Here is a 16,783-nt window from a genome sequence, read left to right as displayed (position 1 = left end):
TTCTTATCTGTTCCATCTCAGGGAGGGGAGGGCCCTGGATATGGAAGTGTTCCTGCCTGTGAAACAGGCATGGCCCTGCACTGGAAGTGGTTTTCCCAGGAAACCTGCCTCCTGGGGAGAGTAGCATGGCACCTGAATGTAGAGATGTCATCTCCTGAGGGACTTGGTGACTCCAAGTTAATTTAGAAATAATAACCCCCCAAGGGCAAGGAGGAGTTTCTGTGCCCAGATAAACTCAGTGCCCAGCCGTGATTGATCATGTAGCTGGGCAGCTGTGCGTGTCCTTTCCTGTCTGTCCTGCAGGTCCTCTGAAACCTGGGGCAGGTAGAATTTATAGTAATGGCCAAGTAATTTATTCAGCATAAAGTGACTGGTGGTCCCACATGTGGCCATGGGGTGTCCGAAACGAGGAAGCTCCCTACCATCAAATACCAGCTTGAATTTTTCTACCAGTTCTATGTGATCCCTTTTCCCTTTGCTTTGTGGTTGCCAGCACTCGGTTGCTGTTGGGCGCTCAGTGAAGCTGGGCCTGGCTGTAACCTGCTGCTAGGAGAGACTGCTGCTTTAATAGGATATAGTTGCTCCAGGTGGATTTAGGATGCTGAAAGCTATGTGCTTTCCCTGTCCAAGGGATGGTGCCTATGATGAGTGAGTGACCCTGGTCAACTTGGTGCCAAATACTTCTGCTGGGGCAAAACGTTTGGTGGGAGCTGGGGGGCTGGTAGCAGCCTCATTACAATCCCTGACAGACAAAAACTTGTCTGCAGTTTATTTGGGATTAATCTGGGGGCCCTGCTTGGGTGGGGAAAGGGGCTGTGTATATGCAGTTCGAGTGTTGCCCCCCAGGCTCCCAGGGACAGCCACCCACAGGACAGCCGTGGGTGGTGGCCGTGACAGTGTGGCTGGAAGGGCTTCTGGCTATGGAAGCAGGGAATGGCGCCTGCAGCTTGTGCACTAACAAGACTTTTCTCTTTGGATACAAGGTTGGGGACTTCGGTGATGCCACAAACTGGCCAACACCTGGAGAAATAGCCCACAAGAGTGTCCAGGTGAGAACACAAAATCAGTCAGATGAGCAGGATGAGGCCCTTGCGCGCCTCCCCGTCCCTCTAAGAAGCGCTGGCTGAGCCAGGCCGTTTGGGGTGCTGAGTGCCAGTGTGGAGGCAGCCAGGAATAGCGTGCAGGGGATTTCCTTTTAGGGCTGCCCTGCACATTGGGCTCCTTCCCTCACTGCTATTCTGGGAGCCCGAAGCCCGGTCTGAACCTCTGGGCTGGGTAAAGCAGGTAGGGCAGCTCGGACCCACTCTCCTCAGGGCTGCTCACTGCAAGGAGGGGCCTGGGCAAAAGTCAGGACTTCCACAGGAGCAACTGAAAATGCACGAGAAAGGGCTGGTGTGCCCGAGGGCTGTGGCCTTCCTCTTGTGCTGCAGACGTGGCTGTTGTTGAAACTTTTCTATTTTTGGGTGCTGCTTTGCCAGCTCCTGGCTGGCTGTCAGGGCATGAGGGTCACTCACCCATTTGCCTTTGGGGCAGTCTGGTCCCTTGTAGGACACCTCATCCAGGAGCACCAGGCCTCCCTGACAGTCCATCTCAGTAACTTCTGTGCCTGGGGCTTGTCTTGGCTGGAGCACTTCCTAGCATCTGTAGAGGCCCTTGCCCTGCTTAGACATAAGCCCATCCCCAGGAACCATACAGCTCTGAGAGGCATGGAGCAGGGATGCTTCCAGCCTAGGGCAAGGTCCTCCTGTTCCTGCTCCTGCTGGAACAGCTGGGTTCTGCCTCCAGCTCTTCGTTTCACCCACCTCTGACATCTTTTCCGCACTGGTGTGTCTCCAGCAGCCACACAAAGCACCATCCCTCCGGAAACTGCCTGTCAAGAAAGACATGAAAGAGCAGGAGAAAGGGGATGGGAGTGACAGCAAAGAGAGCCTGAAAACCAAATCAGATGAGTCTGGGGAAGAGAAGAATGGTGACGATGACAACCAGAAGTCAGCCCAGAAGAAGAAAGGTAAGGGAAGACCTGATGGGGACAGTTCCCCGTGCTCGGCCTGTGTTCCTCTCTGCAGCGCACATCCTGGTGGAAGTTTCCACTGCCTTCCTGGGAGCCTTGCTGCAGGACATCATCCCAGCACAGGGCCAGCTGCGGTGAAAAGATGTTTGCAGGCTTCAAGGGGGCAGGGTGTCATTTTTGTGGAAGCAGGTGGAGCAGGGCCCAAGTAGGGGCGTTGACTGGGAGGTGTGGCAGTAGTTCCCTCTCACGTGTGCTCTGTGGTGGCACAGAAAAGCCCCTGCCTGTGGGCTGCATCATCGTGCCTGACACGTGAGCTCTGTCTGGGCTGAGCCTCAGTGAACAGAAAGGGGCAGAGGAAGGACAAGTGCTGTGAAGCAACAGGGGAGTTTTGTGTTATGTCCCTTTGTGTCCGAAAATCCCAGTCGGAGCCTTTCTGCCTGGAGGGATGTGTGAGGACAGGGTTGATCCGAAAGGCCCTGCTGCTTTCTCTCCTCCGTTTGTGGGGGCTGTGTGGCACGGGGGGGCTGCAGGGGAGGAAGCAGACACACTGAACCTGTGTCACACCCAAACCCTGTCCTTTTGCAGGCAACAAACACAAGTGGGTCCCTTTGCAGATAGACATGAAGTCAGAGGTGCCAAGGGACAAAACGGCGTCTCGGAACAACCGGCAAAACGAGCAGCACAGGCACCCCTCCAACAACCGCAGTGAGCTGAAAGGTGGGGGCTCAGGCTGGGCACCCGCTCTCCCTGCCCTGGCCGTGGGGCAGAGCAAGCCATGATGCCCAGGCATGGCATGGGGCAGTGGGCTCTCTCCAGGGAGGTGCTTCCATCCTGTAACACTCCTTCTGTCTCTCCTTCCCCATCTGCTGCAGGCTGGCACCCAGACAACAAGCACGAGCGCAGCTGGCAGGACCATGATGAAACCTCCAGTGTGAAGAGCGAGGGAGGAGCTGTGCGAGGGACCTTCCGGGGCCGAGGCCGGGGCCGTGGCAGGGGCCGTGGCCGGGGCAGAGGTGATCACTGTATGTGTGGTCTCGTGGTAGTAGGGAGAGAACAGAGCATGTGCCAAAGTGTGCAGGCCTCTGTGTGTGTGAGATCTGGGGGTCCAGGGTGGGCTGGGGAGAGGGCATGACGCTGTAGGGATACAGGGGAATATTGTGGCTGGTCATCCCAGCTGGTAACTTGAGCTTCTTTTATTAAAAGCAAATTGTTCTTACTAGTGTTTTAATACAGGGAAATCTCTTTCTGCTACTCGGGCCAAGCGCTTCCACCTGTTTTCTGCCCCTTGCAGTACCCCTGCTTGCAGGACCTGAAGCATGCTGATGCTTGTGTAGGCTTTTATGTCCTGTTGAGAGCCAAGCAGAAGTCATGGCTTGGATGAGAAAGAGCATCTGCACTGGCGTTTGACAGGGCAGTGCTGTGCTAAACCCAGGCACAGCTTCGCTGTAGGGCCTTTGTGTGTCACCTGGGCTGCTCAGCCCTCCTGGGTAAGAGGGCTCCTGGCCTCTCTGTGGCTTGGTGTGTTAAAGCTTTACTGGGATCCCTTCTGCAGCAGGGGCTGAGAGCAGGAGGAGAGTGGATGTGGGCGAGTGATGTGCCATCGTGGGCTGCCATAGGGGCCACAGGAACAGTGCAGAAGGAGCTGTTTGGGCAGGAGTCTGGCCCCATCCGGCCACGCAGCCCGTCTAGCAGGTCCCAGGGGCTCTGTGCTGACCCTTGCTGGTGTCCCACAGGGCACTTTGACTACCAGTATGGCTACCGGAAATTTGAGGGCTCGGATGGCTCCCGCACCCAGAAGTACGCTAGCAACATCACTTACTACTTCGACAACATCAGCAGCGCCGAGCTTTACAGCGTGGACCAGGAACTACTCAAAGACTACATCAAGCGGCAGATGTAAGCACTACCTCTTCTCCTTGTCTGAGTGTTGGTCGTTGGTGGGTTGTTCACAGATGCCATCCCCAGAGGCTGCATAGCTAATCCCGTGGGTAGGGATAGAGCCGAGGTGTGTTGACTCTGTGCCATCAGCTTATAGCACCAGCTTGCCCCAAGTCTGGGCTCCCCACGCTGTCTGTCTTCAGCTTTGCAGTAGCAGAAGTGCGTGTGTGGGGTTATTTCCTTGGGGGTGCCTAGAGGAAGGTGGCTTGGAGCTGCCTCTCACTGATGTGTTGTCCATACAGAGAATATTACTTCAGTGTGGACAACCTGGAGCGAGACTTCTTCCTGCGTCGCAAGATGGACTCGGACGGCTTCCTTCCCATCACCCTGATCGCCAGCTTCCACCGGGTGCAGGCGCTGACCACAGACATCAGCCTCATCATCAAGGTGAGGGCAAGGAAGGATTAACTTCCCTTCTTGTTCTTCTTGCCGCTCCTGTCTGAGGCTTGTTTTCTAGATGGGTTGTGGGCAAGATGCGAGTGGAGCCTTCCCTTGTCTTTGACTTGTTCCCTCTTCCTCTTGGCCCTCCTGGGGAGGAAGGGCTGGGGCTGAGCCACTCACTGTGCTGAAGCAGGGCCCTCAGTTAACTGGGTATCGCTTGGTTCCAGGCTCTGAAGGACAGCAAGGTGGTGGAAATCGTGGATGAGAAGATCAGGAGAAAAGAGCAGCCAGAAAAATGGGCTCTCCCTGGCCCTCCAATGGCAGACTACACGCAGACGGACTTTTCGCAGTTCATCAACTGCCCTGAGTTTGTGCCCCGGCAGAGCTTCCAGAAGGAGACAGGTGAACGCTTGGGGAATGTGGAGGGAGATGTGGGATGTGGAGGGAGAACTGAGGCTCTGAGTCAGGAGTGTTCCCTAGGGCAGGGCTCTGCCGTTTGCTCTTTGCTTGGTGGTGGGAGCTGGTGTGGGCTCCGTCCTCAGAGCCCCAGGTGCTGCTGCTGTACACGGGGAAACATGAGAGGCTGAGTCTGTGGCTTTTCTCTGGGGGGGGCTGAAGACATTCAGGGAGGGTCAGTCCTGCTGGAAGTCTCTCGGCTGTGCCTGGAAGTCCTCTACTGCTGCTGGGCAGAGCAGGAGACACTCAGGAACCCAGCTTTTTCCATAATGGGTGAGGAGGTCCTGGGCATAAATGGGGCAGCATGTATGGAGCTGTAAACAGAGTGCTGGGGGAGGGTCTGCTCTCCTTCATAGGCGGCTCTGTGCTCTTGGCCCCCCATCCCGTGGGGGCTGGCAGGAGCCCAGGGCTGGGCCCAAGAGGCCAAGTGGAGGATCTTCTCGGTACTGTTGTAGGAGTTAGTTTTGGCAGCAGAAGATCTGTTCTCACTGGCTGCAGACTCTTGGGAAGGTTTCCCTGACAGCAGCAGAGCACAAGCTTTAGGACTTTGTGTGTCTGGGAAGCTGTCACCTACGGAGCTCTGTGGCCACCACCAGCGTCACAGCCTTAACTGGAGACTTTTTTTCCTTTGTTTTCTCTCCTCTCCCTCAAGCACTTATGGGTGATGTGCTGGTAAGCCTTGGCCACTGGATGCTAGCTAGTACCACAAGCTGTGCCATGCTGCCAAAATAACTCCCTCTTTGGTCTGGTACTTCAAGTACTCAAGCCCTCAGGCTCCCTCCCTCCCTCTAAAGCATCTTGTGGCTCTTGTTGGCTTTAGAGTCTGCTCCTGGCTCCCCACGTCCCTCCAGCCCAGTCCCCACCAAAACGGAGGAGGTCAGTAACCTGAAGACTATGCCCAAGGGCCTGTCCACAAGTCTGCCAGACCTGGATTCAGAGACGTGGATTGAAGTGAAGAAGAGACCTCGGCCCTCCCCAGCCAGGCCCAAGGTGGGTAGTGATGTAGGAGCTCTCAGGGTGGCGATCTCCCAGTTAACTGTCTGGATGACGTGAACCATAAGCAGGCGGGCATCAGATCAGATAGGGTCTGCTGGTCACAGGAGTGATGTCCTAGTCTCTCCTGGCCCCATCTGACCCCCTTAAGAGCTGTTCCTCAGTGGTGTAAATAACGTGTTCTCCCCAGATGGGCGGCTTCTGGCTGCAGTAAGGAAACAAAGGGCAATAGTTTGGTCTCCAGGCAGTAGGCTTGTGTTGCTGTGCAGCCTTTACCCTGTGTCACCTTTGCCCCCCTACCTGTAGAAACCAGAGGAGTCAAAGACACTGCAGCAGCAAAAGCAAAAGGACCAAGATGAACCCGAAGAGCTAGACTTCCTCTTCGATGAGGAGATGGAGCAGATGGATGGCCGCAAGAACACTTTCACTGATTGGTCAGATGAAGATTCGGATTACGAGATTGATGATCGGGACGTGAACAAGATTCTCATCGTGACGCAGACACCTCCTTACCTGCGCCGGCATCCTGGTGGGGACCGGACTGGCAATCACACATCCAGGGCTAAAATGAGCTCAGAGCTGGCTAAGGTGATCAACGATGGGCTGTACTACTATGAGCAGGACCTGTGGACAGAGCAGTTTGAGCCAGAGTATTCGCAGATCAAGGTGAGAGTAGCTGATCCAAGGAAGGGAGTGCATGGGGGGCCTCGTGGTGTGGTGGAAAGGGCAGTACAGCAAATTACAGCCCACTCATGGGGTGGAGCTAGACTGGAGTTAGTCCTCTTGCAGAGCTTGGGATTTCTGACTCCCAGTGTCATGCTCTGCTGCATCAGGGATAAACACAGCTCTGTAACGTGGCGTTAAGGCTGCAGCCAGGTAAACAAAGTACCAGTAATGAGGTGACCTAGAACATGGAGCCCATTACTTTGCTGTCTGCCAGGGTCTTGGCAGGCAGTGCTAGATCTATGGGAGAACTGGGTGTCTCTGCACTGTCCATAGTGCCCAGTGCTCCATGGCACGGTCCCTTGGAGACTGCGCTTACTGGGGACAGGTTCATAGATGGCTAGGCTGCACTGGACCTGTGCTCTTCTCCATTTTAGTGCCGGTTTGCATAGACCAGGGCTTTTTATAGAAATCCCATCTGCTGCTTTGGAACGTTTGAGTCCCAGCTTGGTGACTCTCACAGTCAGGGACTTGACTAGACTCGTTCAGCAGTGGAAGTTATTTTGGCTGCAAGGTGGGGTGGCCTGTTGGAGCTACCAGCTGGGCTCAGTGTTCCCATGTCTGGTACCTGGCACACTGCTAAAGCAGTGCCACTCTGGAGCGGCAGAAGCTGAAGGTGTGGGGAGAGAGGTGGCAGAGGGTCGGTGTGCTGGGGTTATGGGTTCCTGGAGCATTGTGCCCCACTCCCAGTGTGGCTGTGAGAATGCAAGGAGGAGGTTCTAGGGAGGCAAGAAGGTGGCAGGGGCAATGGGGTCCTGGCCAAGCACAGGTTACAAAGCTTGCTTTGAACCTTTCTGCACCGGTGCTGACCTGGGTGAGTAAAAGCCTGAAAGAAGCAAGCAACGGTTAGTGGAGCTGCCTGTTAGGATCCCTGAAAGCTTGGGAGCAGCAGGTGGCTCAGATCTGGCCCATGCAGTGCCCAGTTCTGTCTGCTGCGTCTCCCCTCTCTACCTCTGCACGGCAGGTCACCCTTCTGGGCACCCAGATGCCATGGCTGCACTTGGTGCCCAGCGTTGTGGCTGTTGCACAAGTAGAGTGGTGGTCATGATAAGCTGATGGGGTGAGGGGAGAAGAGGGCAATTTGTTGCTTCATCACCTTCCTCTTCCAATGCAGCAAGAGGTGGAGAACTTCAAGAAGGTGAATATGATCAGCAGGGAGCAGTTTGACACCCTGACCCCAGAGCCCCCTGTGGATCCAAATCAGGAAGTCCCTCCTGGTCCCCCCAGGTTCCAGCAAGGTAAGAGATGGGAGGGCATGAATGGGTGGAACTGAATTTGTTTCTGTTTCTCCTGATGAGAGATCCTTGGAGGTTGGGTAGCAGCTAGGGAGAAGGAATTGGGGCCACAGGTGCAGTTTATCTTTCCCAGAGCAATGCCTTTCTCCCAGCTTTATATTTTTGGGCTCCAGAAGAGGAGGCCTAAAAGCAGAGGTGTCCCAATTGAGCGAGGAAGCCTTGGCAGACTTGTAGCTCCCCTTGATGTGACTTTCCTCTTGGACCCTCTCTTGAGTACCTGGAAGCAGCTGCCTGTTGGGCCTTCCTTGTTTGGCTGCACATGGCACCTGGTGCTGTGTCCTTCTCTTGGGGATGCGGGGTTTGTCGCTGCTGTTAGCCATGAGAAATTAGATACCTTGTGGGATCCCTGAAAGCTCAGTCCTTAGATCTGCTGCTAGGTTTTGGGTTGTCTGGCCAAGCTGGTGACGTGTTGTCACCATTTGAAGCTGTTTGTCTTGGAGAGCTGGGATGTGTCCCTGCGTTCCTGCCCCTGCTGCTTCCCATCGGCCAGATGGATGTCCCTTGACCATAGTGCTGCTCTCATGCTCAGAGCACAGCTTGATCTGGGGTGGGGGCTTTTGTCTCTGCAGTACCTACAGACGCTTTGGCTAACAAGTTGTTTGGAGTCCCCGAGCCTTCAACCATTGCCCGGTCTTTGCCTACGACTGTACCAGAGTCGCCCAACTACCGCAATGCCAGGACCCCCCGGACCCCTCGCACGCCTCAGCTGAAGGACCCAACACAGACGCCCCGGTTCTACCCAGTGGTGAAAGAGGGCAGGACGATAGATGCCAAGGTGGGACCAGGGCTGGGGTGTGGGAAGGGAGCTGGGGTTTCCCAGCGGGGTCTGGGGAGGGAGTGCGTGCATCCCTGATGCACCATGTCTTGCAGACTCCGCGCAAGAGGAAGACGAGGCACAGTTCGAACCCCCCGATGGAGTGCCATGTGGGCTGGGTGATGGACTCTCGGGAGCACAGGCCCCGAACTGCCTCCATCAGGTACTTGAGGTCACGGAGGAGCCAGAAATGGGGAGGGGAGCAAGTGTGGGAAGGAAGGGGAGAGGCAGCATCTGGCCTTGCAGGGGACGTCTCCTGTTAGGTGGCTGCAGACAGGACTGGGACCCAGCTTGCCCCTCCTGGAAGAAGCTAAGGAAAGTCTGGAGCCTTGGAATAAAGAGATGAGACTGTTGGAAACATTGGTTCCCTTCCTAGTAGGATACCCCGTGGCTCGGGTCCCAAACCCAGAGTAGACGGTTCCAGGGAGGCGGTGGGACAAGTGCTGTGGGGTGTGTGACCGCTCTGCTGTCAGCTGAGTGATGCCAAGGAAGGGTCTTGACAGGAGTCTCTCACACTCAGCTCGAGCCCTTCGGAGGGGACCCCGGCTGTCGGAAGCTACGGCTGCACCCCGCAGTCCCTGCCCAAGTTCCAGCATCCTTCACATGAGCTTCTTAAGGAGAATGGCTTCACGCAACATGTCTACCACAAGTACCGTCGGCGCTGCCTTAATGGTAGGGACGCCTGCGCTGTGGGGTGTGGGGCAGGGTGTCTGTGTCCGCTGTGTCCTGGGGCAGGGTATGGCCACAGAGCATGCACACGGAGATAAACAGGGTCCGACAACCTTGCTGGTAGCTGACGTTTCCCCGCGGTTTGTGGCAAGCGTGGGCTGTAGCTCGGGGTGTCCAGCACTGGGGCTGGGTGCAGTCACAGTGCCGCAGAGCCCTCTGCAAGAGCTGGCTCCATGGGAAAGGATCTGCCTGGTCATCACCCTTTCTTCCTGAAACAGAGCGGAAGCGGCTGGGCATTGGTCAGTCCCAGGAGATGAACACGCTTTTCCGGTTCTGGTCCTTCTTCCTCCGAGATCACTTCAACAAGAAAATGTATGAGGAGTTCAAGCAACTGGCTGTGGAGGACGGGAAGGAGGGGTACAGGTAGGAGAGGAGGGGCAGAGCAGCTTTTCCTGGGAGAGAAGTGAGGGAAGAAGTATTCGGCCCTTTGCAGGGCTCACAGCAAAACAAAGCAGCATCTCTGCCTTGCTCAGGGGCAGGGCTTGGATTGCCCTTGGCCACCACCTGCTGCTGGTGCAGAGCAGGGCTTTTGCCTCAAGAGCCTCTGTCCAGGTGTTTCATGTGCCAGTGCCTGAGCACCATGTGCTGCTCCATTCCCAGGTACGGTCTGGAGTGCCTTTTCAGATACTACAGCTACGGGCTGGAGAAGAAATTCCGGCCAGACATCTTTAAGGACTTCCAAGAAGAGACCATCAAGGATTACGAGGCTGGTAAGTGCCTCCTTTTGCCTCCCCTGGGGTTGTAGCTGGGGATGTAGCTCAGCTGCGTGGCTGCCCCTGGGCCTCTTCTCATGCCTTTGGGGAAGCCCTGTAATGCCGTACATCAGCGTGTGTGGTGGGGACCGGCGTGTGTGGTGGGGACCGGCGGGGCGTCCTGTTGCTTCATGGGAGAGGGTTGAATGGATGTTCACTGCCCTGAAGACTTCGGGGGGGGGGGTTGGGGTGTGGAGGAGGGCAATGGGAGGCTGTAGCTCTACCAAAAACATTTCTCTAGAGGCACTGGTTCCTCTAGGATTTCTCAAGACCCTGCAGCGGCCGAGCCTTGTCACCACCAGGTCAGGCGAGGCTGGGGACATCCCCTTCAGGAGGGCTGCCCGTTACTGACGTAGGGGGCTTCCCTCCAGGTTTTCCATCCTGGCTTGGTTGTGCCTACTAGTGGGACAGGAGGGCTCGTGGGATGAGTGGTGGAGAAGCTTGAAGGAAAGTGTTCTGATGTCTGGTTTGACACTTGTCCTGCTGACATCTGGTTTGGTTTTCTTCTCCTGCAGGACAGCTCTATGGGCTGGAAAAGTTCTGGGCCTTCTTAAAATATTCCAAAGCCAAAAATCTGGACATTAACAGCAAACTGCAAGAATACCTCAGCAAGTTCAAGCGCCTCGAGGACTTCCGAGTGGATGTGAGTAGACACAATGCCCGGGCCATGCTGACGGCCCCTGCAAACGCCCCTCTGCCCCCTCCGAGGACGTTTTGGGGACCGGTCCCCGAGCAGTGCCAGGCAGGGGGAGTCAGCGACACCTAGTGTCAGGCCCTGTCATTGCAGCCGGGCCAGGAACAACCTGCAGGGTTTGAGTATTGCAAATCCACTTCGGAGCAGCTCTCTGGGGAACTGGATGAGCCCATCTTCCCTGATGAGCTGAGGAGGAGAGTGAGCCTTGATGGTTTGAGGGGAGCCAGCGCTGTGTGGAGCTTCAGCTCCTTGACTGTGCCCCTTGTCTTGGAAGGAGGTGCCTAGGAGCAAGTTGTCACTATTGTGCTTGGCTGGGAGTCAGTCTGTCTTTCTGGCAGCAGTGGGTTTGGAGAGGAGGACAGCTGTGTGCTTGCGGTTGAGGATGTGTGTTCTTTGTGGGTCAGGGAGAAAAGCTGCAACTACAGGTGTGCAGGCAGGCTGTTCCCTGATCCAGGGGAAGGGCATCTGCATTTGCAGCAGGTTGTGCATTTGCAGCTGGTGTGTTTTTTCTTCCAGCCACCCATGGGGGAGGAAGGTGGACACAAGAGATACCCTACGACGTCAGGAGATGGCAGGAAGCGCTACCCATCCCAGTCTTCCAGCAAAACAGTCAGCCAGTGCCCACCCAGCCAAGCCCACGCCTCGCCCAGCCAGCCTGCACAAGAGGATGCCAAAAACCTGAGCCAGCAATCCCCCGCCCTGTCGGCTGCAGAATCGCAGACAGTGGGGAAGTAGAGAGGCTGCAGCATCTGCTTCCTGCCGGGGGACGGGGTGGGTTGGTGGGAGACTGGCTCGGAGAAGGGGAGATGTGAGGGGGTGGGACAGGAAGGAAGCTGGAAGGTGGGTGCCCAGGAATAGGCTGCTTGGGAGAAACTTCAACGCACATGATTTTTTTTCTCTTGTGGCTGGAAAGCAAAGACGATTGCATTTAAAACACCATTTTGCTATTACAACCCTGACCAGAGCCAGACCCGCTCCCAGCAGGCCCATCCTTTGCTTTCCCTTCCCTCCCCTCCTGTGCACACACTCATGTCTTAGTGTCTTTAAAAAAAAAAAAAAAGTGTTCTGGCTGGGTTGGAAAGGGGAGATTTTTTTATTATTATATATATATATCAAGTTTTAAATTATTGCTAGAGGTTTGTCTGGATTTACCAAAACAAGTCTGCTCTGTGCGGCCCCAATGACTCCCCTCAGTGTCCCCCCTCGGATCGCAGGGCAGCCCGCTCAGGAAGCTCAGAGGAGCGAGGTTCCCTGATGGGGGACCGAAGCCACAGCGTGTCGCAGTGCTGCAGAGCCTCTGATCTCCACGACCTGGCTGACTTCTCCCATTCCACGTGTGGCGGTTCCTCTCCGACACCAACCGCCACGACAGGAGCATCACCCTGTTTGTCCTCCTGATCCCTCCTCCCCGACGTCTTCACCTCCGACCTTCCCGAGGGTCTGGCTCTCCTTCTGCCCGCCTCTCCCTTCCATCACGGACAATTTGGAAGTCAACCAAAGGACCTTTGCCAAGGATAGGCTTGTTCTAACTCCTTCCTGCGAGGATGGCTGGTGGGAAGCCGGCAGGCACCTGGACTCAAGCCTGCATGGACGATGCACCCGCTGCTCCAGGAATGCCCATCGCATGCAAAGACAGGACTTTGCCAAAGGAGGGTTTCTCTTCCTTTTCCCTTGGAAAAATGAAATGACAACAACAAAAACAAACACAAACCCCTCTGAAAGGAATGAAAAAAAAAAAAACAAAACACTTTAAAAAGACACCATCTCCCTTTGCTTTCTTCCTTGGAAATACTATTGAAGAAAAAAAAAAACCAGAACAAAAACAAAAACAAAAAAAAAAACAAACAAAAAACCCAAAAAACCACACAAAAAAAAGTTGCCTTATGGTAGAGCTGGACCGGGAGGCTTGCTAGCTTCCTGCACCCTGGGGCACACTGGGCTCTTGGCCCCCCCCCATCCCCTCAGCCCGGAGACTCCTCATGGCATTGCTGCCGAGCTGATCTTCCCTGCGGCCTTTCCTCTGACCCCCGCAGCTCACTCGGATATTTCCCCGCATCGTGGAGACCCGCTACCAGCCCTGGTTCTTGCGGGGGAAGGTGCCCAGGGCAGTCAAATCCAAGACTTGTGCTCATGAGTAAAGCCGCTATGTTGTGTATATAGCATTGTAGCATCTTCCCGCGACAGCGACTTGTACGTGCTTATGGCCTCGCTCAGCCGCCCCGTGCCCTCTCCAGGCAGGCTGGGGCAGGAGGTGGGTCTGCTCCAGCCCGCACCTTCAGCGTGGTCAGGGGGTGAGCGGGGAGATCTGTCACAGCAGCTGTGGAGGGACTGACTGGTCCTTGCTGCGAGCAGGTAGGAGGGCTGGTGTCTCCCTGGTGCCACCGTAATGCTGTAGCCTGAAGAAGGAGCAACGCAGCCCCAGGGAACCCGTGTCTTGCAGCCCTTACCGGCCCAGGGCTGCTGGTGGGACTTGTGCTGTGCGTGAGCAGGAGCCCTGCCTGGCAAAGGAGGGCTCTCGCCCGAGTTTCTTGTGCATTGTGTCTTGGCAGGCGGCTGCGTGGTCTCCTCCTTAGGGAAGTGTCCCTGTGCATCTCCAAGAGCTGAGATAACACCGTGCTGCTCCTCGCTTGGCTGAGGCAAGGAGGTGGCTGCAGAGCTGCTGTGGCATTTACTTGGTTCCTTTGCCCAGCACCAAGTGGGCTTGGGCAGGCAGAGTGTCCCCAGGCTCCGGAGCTGCATTCCCTCCCAGCGGGCATGTGTCAGAGGGGTGAGATCGGCTCCTGGGGCCCAGAAGTAGCACTGGAAAGTCGTGTTCCTGCCATGAGGGTAGAAGCTCCTTTTCAGCAGAGCCGCTTACCTTGCTGTCACCGTGCTCCATCTCCTGGGACGGGAAGCTTGCTTTGCAGCCGGCTGGGCTGTGGCTCGGGCGCTCTGTCCTTGTGAGCTGCAAAGCGTGCTCCTGCGCATGGTGTGGGGCGGGCACTGCAGCGGGCTGTTCATAATGCAGCTAATTGCGTTGCGCTCTCTGCAAAATCTTAAGCCGGTAACAAACAGCATTTTCCCAAAGTATCCAGTTATTGATCCAGAGGGCTGTCTTAGAGCTGGAGGATGGAGTCATCTTTCCAGGGCTGTCCCTGTGTGGCTGCGGGGCTGGTGGCTGAGAGCAGCCAGGAGCTGAGAGTGGAGATGGAGTGGGGTGAGCTTGGCGTGAGCTTGGGCAAGCTGCCCATCAGCAGCGGCCGTGGGCGTTCACAGAGCCCTGGCTGAAGTCAGTCGCCTTCCCAAACCGACGCTGCGTTGAAGATGCTGCTGGGGTGGGGGGTGGGGGGTGGGCTGGGGAGGTGGGCTGGTCCGTGTGGAGCAGCTTGGTGAACTGCTGCTAGAATTGAAAGCACAGCTGGGTTTGAGTGAGGCTGGGTAGCTGCTACTTTGCTGTTTCCTGGTGGTGTGATCCTGCCCTGGTCCGTCCGCCCCTGCCACATCCCCCTGCAGCTCCGTACCGCTCATGGGCCCGATTCGGCGCGCCAGCCTGAGTCTGTGGCTTGCTCCGTTACAGCAGCAGCGCTCTGGGGTTGCGGGGTGGTAACTGGGCAGGGCAGGCAAGTAACACTTGTACAGTGCTGTGGCCGTGACTGTTATTTCTGGATTTCCCCCCCTCCCCTTGTGAACTGGAGTCAGATCCCTGAGGTTATGGATGCGGCCGGGTTTGCCCCTGATTTGGGAAGGAGGAGCCTCGGAGGCTGGAGATGGGGGTTGATCAGAGACATGGGAGATGTGTTGCTGGTTGTTTGCAAGTGGAAACGGGTCTGGGTGTTTTGTGGCTGGTCCTTACTGCTGCGTCCCAGTGCTCCTCTCATCGGTGCGTGTTCTCTTTTGAAGCCAGTTGTCTGCATTTTAGCAACAGGCGAAATAGGAAACGAGGAGCAGCAAGCTCCTGCTGCGGAGTTGTTGCTTGTGGAGCGGACTGTGGAATTGCTTGGGTGGTAGAAGAGGTAAAAAATTTCCAAGAGAATTTCCCAAAATCTAAGTTGATCTTAATTTTGTAATTTCTAAGGCTGAGACTCCAGTCTTGGCATGGAGGAGTGTCGTTCGCGTCCCCCACCCCCGTCTGCTGAGTCAGTGGTTTGTCACAACAGTGTGGCTGAGGGCCCCGTGAGACCCCCCCGTTTCCCAGGGGAAGGTGGATCAGAAGCGCGGTCCTGCTGCCCTCCACGTTTGCGGACCGTATGCCTTGTTTTACTCTGTCAGACAGCAGCCTAGCCAGGGAGCAAAGACAGATGTGAAACCAGCTGTTGGTTGCTCCCTCACCTCCCTGCGGGATGCGGGGCAGGGCGCTGCCCTCACGGTGTGGGGGGCAGGGAGCTCTGCGGGGCCGTGGTTACGGGGCAGCATCCTGCACCCCGGTGCTGCGCGGGGGCCGTGGCAAGGCGGGGGGGTGCAGAGCGTGCGGTCCGTGCCGGGCTGGGGGGCTGGCCGCGGTGGGGCTGGCCCTGCCTGCGCCTCGCACGGGGGGCAGCTCTGCAGGGGCGCCTGACCTTGCTGCCTAGCTGCATGCAGAAGGCATCGCACGGCGCACGGTTCGCACCGCTGCTGGGCGAAGGGACAGCTGTCCAAAGCGGGATTTTGCTTTGGAGAAGGTTCTTTCCCTTCTGCTGAGGAAGGAGTTTGGCCTTGCTTTTAGTTTGGATGCTTCACCACAATCACGTTTTTTGTGCTTTTTTTTTTTTTTTTTTTTTTTTTTTTTTTTTTTTTAATTTTCGTGGGCTGAGGGGTTGGGCACACGTACTGCTGGGAACGCTGAGCCATCCCGCAGCTCTCGAGGGCTGCGTGGTGCTGGCTCCCAGCCCTCGGGAGCTCCGGGGGCTCTCGGCAAGGCTGGGGGAGGCCATAGGCCTGCAGGCAGAGCGGGGGGCGCGCTCCCCAACTCACCCCTCTCGGGACGGCCCAGGCTGCTGCAGCCCCGGGCTCCTTGCCGAGGTCAGCCCATCTTTGGGATGCAGGTGGGTGCAGCGGGTACGGAGCTCCGGCGTGGGGTCAGGAGTGGAGGTAGAAGGTGTGTTTCGGAGGCAGCTGCTTTGCTTTGCCGTGCTCATTTGGGGGGGGGGGGGGGGGGGAATACTAAAACTAATAATCCTGCTGTTCCGATCGCCTGTCTGTTGCTCTTCCTGCTGCCCCCCTTGCACCCCCGATGGCGGCTTGTCGCTGTAGCCCTTGGGGTCCCTCGAGTTTCGGCAACTGCTCGTCTTGCTGGGGACTGGTCGACTGTACTGTAACAAAACGATGTGTTAACCTCGGTACCCTGCCACGTGTCTGTACACGTTCCACATGGCAGTGCAGAGGGGGCCTTCTAGCTGTTAATGCCTTTCTAGTTATTTTATCAAAAGGAAGGAAAAAAAAAAAAAAGGAAAACTGTAAATGTAGCAAGCTGTGTTTGCAAATGCTTATTTTCTCCTGTCTCCTCTGAGACTGGTTATGTCACTTTGTCACTGTTTGAAATGGATGCTAGGCTCTTTTTAAGGGAGGGTTGCTACACTTGGTGTTAAATGCCTCACTGACTTCTTTTTTTTTTTGTTTTTAAGTTTCCAATACAGGTAATAGTTGAATGACTTCTTCTTTTTTTTTTTTTTTTTTTTTTTTTTAAGATAGTGTTCATCTCAGTGGCATGGAGTGGGTGGCTGGAGGGCAGCATTTCAATGAGTAGTTTACAGTTTCACTTTCTGCAGACACTTGAACATAGGACCGATGTATCTGTGACAAGCACATCCCCTTGGTGGGAAGCCCCGAGGAGCGGAGGGGACATGCAGAGCGTGCTCGGGTCAGCCCCGGGGTCCCTGCGCTGTCCCCCTGTGGCTCGCTCTCTAGCCATCAGCTCTGCATGGGGCTGGCTCGTGCCGGTGGTACCCCCCCCCCAGGAGGGTCCCCCGAGCCTCCCTGGTGCAGCCCCACTCCCCCTCCTCCTCTCCCAGCCTGTCCCGGTCCCGTTGGGGTTGGAAGCCT

At 56.2% G+C, this 16,783-nt stretch overlaps 1 protein-coding gene across 5 annotated transcripts in view; it reads left to right on the top strand.

Moving 5' to 3' along the window:
* Nucleotides 1–15,889, top strand: part of LARP1 (La ribonucleoprotein 1, translational regulator) — a 47,191-nt gene extending 31,302 nt beyond the window's left edge. For 3 of the 5 annotated variants that reach the window (XM_055812663.1, XM_055812667.1, XM_055812666.1), the window contains 17 exons: nucleotides 984–1,049; nucleotides 1,837–2,008; nucleotides 2,597–2,728; nucleotides 2,884–3,024; nucleotides 3,745–3,907; nucleotides 4,192–4,336; nucleotides 4,558–4,732; nucleotides 5,607–5,776; nucleotides 6,086–6,445; nucleotides 7,617–7,740; nucleotides 8,367–8,572; nucleotides 8,668–8,774; nucleotides 9,132–9,283; nucleotides 9,559–9,703; nucleotides 9,941–10,050; nucleotides 10,608–10,735; nucleotides 11,303–15,889. In XM_055812663.1, coding sequence (XP_055668638.1) covers nucleotides 984–1,049; nucleotides 1,837–2,008; nucleotides 2,597–2,728; nucleotides 2,884–3,024; nucleotides 3,745–3,907; nucleotides 4,192–4,336; nucleotides 4,558–4,732; nucleotides 5,607–5,776; nucleotides 6,086–6,445; nucleotides 7,617–7,740; nucleotides 8,367–8,572; nucleotides 8,668–8,774; nucleotides 9,132–9,283; nucleotides 9,559–9,703; nucleotides 9,941–10,050; nucleotides 10,608–10,735; nucleotides 11,303–11,521 — 2,715 coding nt within the window. In that variant the 3' untranslated portion in view covers nucleotides 11,522–15,889. The remainder of the gene's footprint in view (nucleotides 1–983; nucleotides 1,050–1,836; nucleotides 2,009–2,596; nucleotides 2,729–2,883; nucleotides 3,025–3,744; nucleotides 3,908–4,191; nucleotides 4,337–4,557; nucleotides 4,733–5,606; nucleotides 5,777–6,085; nucleotides 6,446–7,616; nucleotides 7,741–8,366; nucleotides 8,573–8,667; nucleotides 8,775–9,131; nucleotides 9,284–9,558; nucleotides 9,704–9,940; nucleotides 10,051–10,607; nucleotides 10,736–11,302) is intronic. The other 2 variants (XM_055812664.1, XM_055812668.1) reach the window with 1 other exon arrangement.
* Nucleotides 15,890–16,783: the final 894 nt, after the last annotated feature.

The sequence above is a fragment of the Falco peregrinus genome, chromosome 8 (genome assembly GCF_023634155.1).
Source record: "Falco peregrinus isolate bFalPer1 chromosome 8, bFalPer1.pri, whole genome shotgun sequence".
Lineage (NCBI taxonomy): Eukaryota > Metazoa > Chordata > Aves > Falconiformes > Falconidae > Falco > Falco peregrinus.
The sequence above is the reverse complement of the archived record's forward strand: the minus strand, read 5'-3'. Positions and strand labels throughout refer to the sequence as shown.